The sequence below is a fragment of the Vigna unguiculata genome, chromosome 6 (assembly GCF_004118075.2).
Source record: "Vigna unguiculata cultivar IT97K-499-35 chromosome 6, ASM411807v1, whole genome shotgun sequence".
NCBI lineage: Eukaryota > Viridiplantae > Streptophyta > Magnoliopsida > Fabales > Fabaceae > Vigna > Vigna unguiculata.
In genome coordinates, this window is record NC_040284.1 from 21,718,122 (window position 1) to 21,727,591 (window position 9,470).

The following is a 9,470-nucleotide window of genomic DNA, read 5'->3' on the forward strand; positions in this document are numbered from 1 at the left end:
AATTTGGATAAATTTACTCCATATCTATAAAAATTGGTTATTAGTTCTTTTAACCAAATTCTGTCAAGTTGATTTAATATTTTAAATATGTTTCTTAGCTAATATTCAAGTGAAAATAAGTTAAATGATATAAACAACTTAAGTACTATTGCATTTGAGATGTCAAATAAACTTAACAAAATTTAATTAAAATAATGAAATATATACATTTTTATAATTACCAGATTAAATTAGTCCAAAATTTTAAAGAAAAATTTTAGAGTTAAAGGATAAAAAGAAATTTAATCCTTATTATTATTATTTAGAGTATTATAAAAAATAAAAAGCAGAATATATTATACATAGGGGACAGACAGGCATTGAATGGTGAAACAATAATGGTGCCTAAGGCCGAAGGATGCGCACAGCCTCTCAATACCACACAATTATTCTTTATTTTCATATCACTTTAGTTTAAATCTATTCCTTTTATACGTAAAAAACTTTCACAACAAAATAAATAAATAAATATATATACCTAAAATTAACCTGTCTTCAAGAGATGGGTCATTGTGATGGTTACACGTCCTTTTTAAAACACGTTTCACTTACATGCTTTACCCTACTTATTTATGTCTGATCTTACATATTAATGACCCACCTAAAAATATTTATTCAAATTTAGTAAATTCTTTACAATATTAATCCCTTAAAAATAATTTAGCTAATATTTTATATTCAATATAAATATTAGTTATTTATATTCCTAATTTATAACTTTTAAAATATTAGATAAACTTGGTCCTAATCTCAAACATTCATAATAATATTAATAATAATATTATTAATCCAAAAACATGAAAAAAAAATGATAAAAATATTTAACATAAACTATATTGATGCAGAATTATTGTTTCAACCTTCAAATAATTAAGGTGGTTTATCTTTTTCTCATTTTTTTTTTTCGAAATGTTAAATTATTAATTTATTAAATAATTATATTTTAATTGTTAAACGAAAAAAGTTCCAAGTTTCAAGTCAGATATTGACTTTTACATCACTCAATCCAAAATCGAAAAATATCATATCAATGATCAACTTTTTCATTTTCTGGTCTGATAATGACATTTGGATTTGTGTATTTTCTTCATTTCTTCGTAATATACGACGTTGGATTCATATTTACATTCTACGGTTAATTAATTTTTTTTAAGAAAGTGAAACTAACAAAACATTCCAAAAGAAAATAAAAAGTATGAATTGACAAAACATACGAATTTAATATAAATTTAATACACTTGACTTATTATAAAAGTATTAGAGGGAGTACGAGAAAATGTAACAATGATGATTCCCATAATATCTTTACTTTAATAAAAGAAAAAAAAATTATGACTATAAAGACTAAAATATTTTGGAGCTATAAAAGAGAGTGAAAGCAAAAGAAGTTTGGTAGTTTGAAGCAAGCAAATGAAAGAGAGAAAAGGTGAAGAAGATAAAAACACATGAAAGTATTATTTTAAATCTTCCACCAAACAAAACCATACATTTCATATGCTATTTTTTTTCTTCTTTGAGTACATGTTTTAAACTATTTTTAATTATAAATCTTTGAAATATTTAATCAAGAAATAATTTAAGTCGTTGAGAAAGTGTTTGATGAAGAACATGCTTTAAAGGGCCATTCAACAACTCTTCATGCACTTTTTCTTTTAGGTTGAAAACCAGAAGCAATCAAGGAATATATAAAAAATAAATAAAATAAAATGTCACCTTTAAACTATAAGTCAAACCTAAATAAAAGAAATTGTAATTTGCACATGATTATTCGAATGTGTTAAGAGTGGGTTAAACAACTAAAACCAGTTTTATCCGGTTTAAAATTTAGAATTATTGTTTACTAATTGTGTTTGGTATGCATATAATATAATCAGTGTGACATATCTTAATATACTGTACATAAAAATATTACATGTAATTTGTAGTAATTATTTAATGTTATTTAGAATTATCATATACATGTATTCTTATTGTTATTATACCAATTCATTACATTATGATAATTTTTTATCATGACTATTATATTAATTTCAAATTTAGTTTCAGTTTTCATATTGAAAAGAATGAAATTAAAAATCTGCAATTTATTTCTTAAAATAAATTAACCTTTTCCTTTTCTTTTTTCTTTTCTCTCACTCCTCACGCCACGCTACGCAATCGTTGGGTCACATGTATTGGGCCGGGCCCACTCCCATTTATTCCAAAGTTTTTGTAAGAGAGATATTAGGCTTTAACTATAATAACTATACCTTCAAAATTTAAATAACAACTAATTAACCGATTCTAGTTAATTTAAATAATAATTTCATGTCTTTTAAACTTATTTTCTAACATTAGCGAAATACATTTTTTATTTTTATTTTAATTATTCTATTCTATTTCATTGCTAACATTTTTATTGTGATAATATATATATATATATATATATATATACATATATATATAAACTATCTCTAACATTGGATAAATATGAGTTTACTTATAATTTTTAATTTTAATGTCTTTCATTATTAATGTATATTTTATAATTTTTTATTAACTATACAATATCAATATCAAAATATACTTCTTAAGATTTTTTTTTTATATAAGACAAAATTAGATTCTTGGAGAGTTTAAGGCATTAAATATTTTATTCATTATTAATTGAGTTCATAAAAATAACTCACAACTAAAGATTTTTTTTTTTAAAGAAGTGTGGAACTTATAATACCTTAATTTGGACCTCGTTAGATAAACAATTAAAGTGAAAAAAAATTTAGATTCTTTTTAGCTAAGTCAAACTCTTACAATAATAATTACGTCAAATAATTCATTTATCAATTAATTCACTTTGGTTTCCTTCGTCAGAAATCTTCAAATATATATATATATATATATATATATATATATATATATATATATATATATATATATATATATATATATATATTATAAAGATATAAACAGAAACATCTGTTCCTGGTTTTGTGTTGCATCTTCAATGTTTACCAACATGTGCTAATCCTGATCCTCAAGGTAGTCCATTATTTTTCTGATTTAATTTTTGAAATCTGGAAAAAATTTGTGTTTCAATTTATGTGTACAAGTTGAACATGTTCCTGAATCATCCGGATGATACCATCGCCAATCGCTGTATGTATGAATTTGGGTCGGTTCTTCCCACTTCCATGCTAATCATAAAAGCTTTGTCTCACTGGAAACCAAAGTTTAGTCATGCTATTTCCTGCAAACAATCATCATACACTGACACTGTAACTAAGATTCTCAGGTTTTTATTTGTCTGCCACACTTTTTCATCTCTGCCCTCTGCAACCTTTTGGATTTTTGTTCAAAGAAAGAGTCATCAAGTTTCCAAATTTAATCGGTAGTATAGATTGTTTCTTTCATTCTCTTAAAGATCATATCTGTAAAAATTCAATGGGTTTACTTTCTGTTCTTTTCCATTTATTTTCAAATTTAACTTCAAAACAGGTATGTGGTGGCCATTTTTACCCATTCATCTTCCGTGTTTCAAGATCAGCATTTGATCCGTGTTCTACTTCTTAATATATGTTTCCCCTTTTGTTTCTATTTAGATCTTGACAGTTATTTAACTGAGATTTGTTCCTGTTTTGTTTCTCAGGTTCTCTCTATTAAATGCTCATCTGCCGAAAATCCAAGTTTGATGCTGAAGTTCATCGATTCACGGTTCCCGGCACATATTGTCTGTTGTGGTTGACAGAGACACTGGGAATGCCAAAAAGATGTGTCTTGTTGATTGCAGAAATGTGGCTGAGATTCATAAGGTGATGCCCTTGCTCTTGATGCCCCACTTCATGCTTTCTAAGAGTGGACCACAAGTTTGTAGCTCATTCGTTAGCTATTCCTTGAAGCACAATAGGCACACAAGTTTTTTTTCAGTGCCTGTTCTGCTGATACTTGATCCGTGTGAAGACGGTTGAAACAACTTTCTGCCATGTGTATATAGTTTAGTTATACATACACATCAGAATAGCAAATGATATAGGGTTTAAGTGGGTTGGGGAAGTTGTGTAAAAGTTCGTATGGAGAGTAAACCAAACATCTTAATGCAAAGATATGAGTTAGGAAGATTACTCGGTCAGGGAACCTTTGGAAAGGTTTACTATGGTAGAAGTGCAATAACTAACCAGGGTGTGGCTATTAAAATGATTGACAAAGATAAGATTATGAGAACGGGGCAAGTTGAACAAATCAGGCGTGAAATATCTGTTATGAGATTGGCTAGGCACCCCAATATTATTCAGCTGTTTGAGGTTATGGCTAACAAGAGTAAGATTTACTTTGTTATGGAGTATGCTAAAGGTGGTGAGCTCTTCAACAAGGTGGCCAGAGGAAAACTGAAGGAAGATGTAGCACACAAGTATTTTAAGCAGCTAATTAATGCAGTGGATTATTGTCACAGTAGAGGTGTGTTCCACAGAGACATAAAGCCCGAGAACATTCTATTGGATGAAAATGGGAATCTAAAGGTATCTGATTTTGGATTGAGTGCTCTTGTTGAATCCAAGAGGCAGGATGGTTTGCTCCATACTCCTTGTGGCACACCTGCTTATGTTGCTCCTGAAGTCATCAAAAGGAAGGGATATGATGGCACAAAAGCTGATATATGGTCTTGTGGGATAGTTCTGTTTGTCTTGTTAGCAGGTTATCTCCCTTTTCATGACCCAAATTTGATAGAGATGTATAGGAAGATAAGCAAAGCAGAATTAAAATGCCCTAATTGGTTCCCACCTGAAGTATGCAAGCTATTGGGAATGATGTTGGATCCAAATCCTGATACTAGGATTCCCATATCTACCATTAGGGAACATTGTTGGTTTAAGAAAGAACCTAATGTTAAAAACAAAAGACCTGTAGTGGAAAACAATATTGTTTCTTCTTCAGGTACTGTTGATCTTGATCAAGATGATTGTTGTGATGGTTTAGCAGCAGAAGCAAACGGAGATTCAGTTGCTCCCTTAAGTATAAATGCCTTTGATATTATCTCCCGTTCTGTGGGTTTTGATCTTTCTAGATTCTTTGATGAGAGTTTCCGGAAAAAGGAAGCAAGATTTAGTTCAAGGTTACCTGCAAGTGTCATCATCTCGAAGCTGGAAGACATTGCTAAGCAACTGAGGATGAAAATAAAGAAAAAGGCTGCGGGTTTGTTGAAATTAGAGGGCTTGGAGGAAGGTAGGAAGGGGGTTTTAACCATTGATGCAGAGATCTTTGAAGTTACACCTTGTTTCCATTTGGTGGAGGTGAAAAAATCAAATGGAGACACATTGGAGTATCAGAAAATATTGAAAGAGGATATCAGGCCTGCTCTTCAGGACATTGTTTGGGTCTGGCAAAGTGACCAACAACTGCAATCACAACCGTCAGAGGAAGAACTGCAGAACACAGATGATCAGCAGCAACAACAACCACAATCATAACCTGTTTTGAGATGTCATGATCACTACATTTCATGGCAATCCCAGTTCTTTCTTTTTTTCTTTTTTCCAAATTTTGCTTTTGCATATCTTGCATTTCACGATGCTATGACCTCTTTGTAACACTTATTCCTCATTTTTAGTTGTTTCATCTTGTTGTAGCATATCTTGTCTCAAAAAAGTTTTGCATAGTTGTACACCTTTTCTCAAATTTTCTGTATAATACGAGCCTTAGAAACTTTTGTCCAGTTTTAGTTCAATTCAAACCAAAGCAGAATCCAATTATATGAGTGTCACCTGAGGATCAAGCACATTTGTGTAAGAAGATATATACTGGTGATATTAGATCCCCACAGTTGATAATTGAATTGCATGAGGTGCAGTTCTAAATTTCGTATTTCAATTTTATACAAAACTAAATCATTTGACAGGTGAAGAGTTGCTCAGTTAAAAAGTGTAACTGCTGAATATCTCAATCCATGTTTGGTTGTGATAGACAACAATAGTTTCTATCTCCTCATGGTGCTGGCCTAAAAGTATTGTCTGGAGGAAACTTCATCTTTTCACGAAACTTCTTCTTTTTATGATACTTCCAAAGATCTTTGTCCCTTTTTATTGTCTGCACACAAGGGATTAGAACTTTGCCTATTAGCATTTGATAACATAATTGCTTTTGAAGTTTTTTTGTTAGATAAGTTCCTCAATGATTTGTAAGTTCTTATATTAGTTTGAACTGCAACCATTAGCTTTTGTGGTGTGTTGTACCAAGGTTGGTGGTTGAACCTTCCACCATGTATTAGTTGCAAATGCTTGCTTATTATTGCAGTGACATATGACGCTAATTGTGCTTAATCCTTTTCAAAAGCACTTTAAATCAAAGGCAATGTCCCATGTGCCAAAAGCCAAAAAAGGAAAGAGGTAGATATTATATATGACCCAGAATTATCATTGCACATCTTCAGCAATTTGTTTGCTACTGAAGTGCAAGTACATGGAGTCAAATAACCAAAGTTATCACATATCAAGCGAAACAAAATTCAAGGGCCATTGTTATTGCTATATTTAGTGATGTTATTTAGGATTTATAATTATTATTATTATTATTATTATTATTATTATTGCTACACTTGGAAAAGATTCAACTGAATGAGAGAAGATTCTTATTGGATTGTTTTTGATAGATAGTGAATAAATATTTATTATCCAAAGATTGCATACGACGTCATGAAATTCTTTAATGGAAAGACTTTTTATAAGTAGATAAGGTCATTATCTAATTTTTCCGAAACACACTTATAATAAGAATCGAGTGATAAGGTCATTATCTAATTTTTCAACACACGTTATCCTATTATAGCTTATCAACTATATTTTCTCTTAAATCAACAGCAACCTTAGAAGAGAATCAAAAGTCTATGATTTGAACAGCAAATAATCACATAAATTTACTTTTACTTGAAATTCAAAGGTTGGAACATATCATATTTTGTGGGTTTGTGTGATGTCAACTTTAAAAAGTAATTATAAAAAAATGTCTTGCACTGTGAAATCATAATATACAAAATGAGTTGTAAATTTGTTAGTAGATAAAATTAAAACAAAATTATAAAAAAAATTAGGGATGTGAAATATTATTCAATCATACTTTATTGAATTTAAGATATAAGTCTTAAAGAGCAAATGTTTTTTTTTATTAGATCTACGAATATTTTATCTAATATTTTATCTACTCCAATACAAGTTAACGAGTATGTTTTAGAATTTTTAAAATAGACTATACAAGTATAAAAGATCTTTTAAATGTCATTATATTTGAATTAAAAAATGTTGAACTTGATATTAATGATATTAGAGGACAAGACAAAGACATGATAATGATCTAATATGAAAAATTAGGGTGTGAAAAAAAAAAATCTTAATGTTAATCCTATATCATTGTATACTTTATGTGGTTGTCATAATTTAAAATTAGTACTTTGTGACATGATTAACTCTTACCATAAAATTGCATCTTTTATGTTTTTTTTTGTTACAATGTGTATATGTACTTTATTTTCCTTTCTGTAAAAAGGTGAAAATTTTTACAAAATTATATACATAATTCTTAAATCGTTGTCACACATGTTAGAAAAGTTGTATTAAAAGTGTGAAAGTTGTAAGATTTCAAACTTCACAAATAAGAGATGTTTTATTTGACTTGGCTTAAAATAGTTATGATTCTAAAATAAAAAGTAAAGTTGATTGTTTAACAACTTTTGAGCTAAGAAACTTTGAATTTTTGTTAGACATGAATATTTGGTATGACATTTTATTTGTAGATAATTCTCTTAGTAAGAATTTACATTCAAAAAGATAGTGCATTGATGATGCTATTGAAATTAAAAGATTTTCTTTCATTTTATGAAAAATATAGAAAAAATAGATTTAAAATACATTGATTTTAGTCAAAGAAATTGCTTTTGAAATAGATATATAGCCTAATTTCATGAAAATATTGGTCATAGAGAGAAACAATTTGATGAAAATGTAGAAAATGTAATCATTTAAAATTGAGTACTTTTTTTACATTGTAGATAAAGCAATTACCATCTTTCAAAGTAAATTTGAACATTTAAAATATAAAGATATTTTTATTTTTTATTTAGTGTTAAAAAAACTAAAGTCACTAGATTGTATAATTTTTAAGAAAAATGATTAAACTTTGAAAAATCTTTGGAACATGATAAATGTTTGGTTTTTGATTGATTGAATGTATTTTCAGGATTAAAGATCTAAAATAATTATAGAATTGGAAATTGATAAACCAATTGACATTCTTAATTATATACAAACAATAGATTATTTTCATACGCATATATAACTTATATATAACTTATAGAATAATGTTAACAATTTAAGTATCCATTGTTTCGGTTGATAAAAGTTTTTCAAAGTTAAAGATAATAACAACTTATTTAAGATCAATCATGTCTCAACAAAAAATTAAATGGATTGGTCTTATTATCTATTGGAAAAGAAATATTAAATAAAATTAATTACAATATTTTAATAAATAATTTTGCATCCCAAACAGTTCAAAAAATAAATTTTAAACCTATGATACATTTTAACTTAAATTATCTTATTAGTAAATAAAAAGACTTCATTCTTAAGTTTAACTTAGATTTCTCAAACTCCTGAGTCATCCCTACCTTAAATACATGTTTAATGATTGTCTAAAATGTTTTCTAACATAGTCACTATAATGAATGATTCACATAAAGATGATCTTTACATTGATATGTATGTGAGTATTAGCCAAAGCAATGTTTGGATGCAATGTTTTAGGTAACTTGTTAGTAATGTTAATGTGAGATAAAGTCATGATGTCATGGTAGCACCAATTGAAAATGATCAAATTAGGTCACATAATATACAAGTGAAGTAATAAACTCAAAAAATAACAAATTTTACCAAAATAGACTCTAATTATAATATTGATACCAAGTTAAAAAAATGAATTTTAAACATAATTTCACCTTCTAAACCTCACTTGTAAAATAATATTTACAATCACTTAAATATATATTATAAACTGATCTTATTTCTGTTTGACATGAGATTTCTAATATATATATATATATAATCTGACATTAAAAAAGTATATCAGTAAATAAGAAAAAAAAAGTTAAGTCTGATCTTTTGAGGATAAGGACACTGAAGAGATGCTACTGAGGGTTTTCATAAGATTGTTTTGATGAGTTTGTACGTGAGGTCGATGATGAAAACGTTGATCATCCTATGGACCCAATAAAGATGTTTGTGTGATTTGTTCATATTTTTTCATCACTAACTCCTTTAAAGTTTTTATTTAGGTCTTTAAAATTGGTAGTTTTGAAGGTGGACAACAAATGAAGGGTTTCAAACCATTTTTCAGGAGAATAATTACCACCTCTTTTTAGAATACGTTCCATTACTGGAAACAAACAAACTCCTTTGGTAAGAACACAGATA

General features: G+C 28.2%; 1 protein-coding gene across 2 annotated transcripts; it reads left to right on the forward strand.

Annotated features, from left to right (window-relative positions):
* The first annotated feature begins 2,973 nt into the window (after positions 1-2,973).
* LOC114188905 (CBL-interacting serine/threonine-protein kinase 10) lies at positions 2,974-5,688 on the forward strand. Of its 2 annotated transcripts, none has more exons than XM_028077571.1 (2): positions 2,974-3,057; positions 3,665-5,688. In XM_028077571.1, the coding sequence occupies exon 2, from the start codon at positions 4,086-4,088 to the stop codon at positions 5,478-5,480; it is 1,395 nt and encodes a 464-aa protein (XP_027933372.1). In that variant the 5' UTR covers positions 2,974-3,057; positions 3,665-4,085; the 3' UTR covers positions 5,481-5,688. The 2 variants fall into 2 exon arrangements, with proteins under 2 accessions (XP_027933372.1, XP_027933373.1); XM_028077572.1 differs by lacking the exon at positions 2,974-3,057 and adding an exon at positions 3,202-3,406.
* The last annotated feature ends 3,782 nt before the right edge of the window (positions 5,689-9,470 follow it).

Bases quoted from the DNA above. Each gene is read 5' to 3' on its own strand.
- LOC114188905 (XM_028077571.1), top strand. From the start codon at position 4,086: ATGGAGAGTAAACCAAACATCTTAATGCAAAGATATGAGTTAGGAAGA.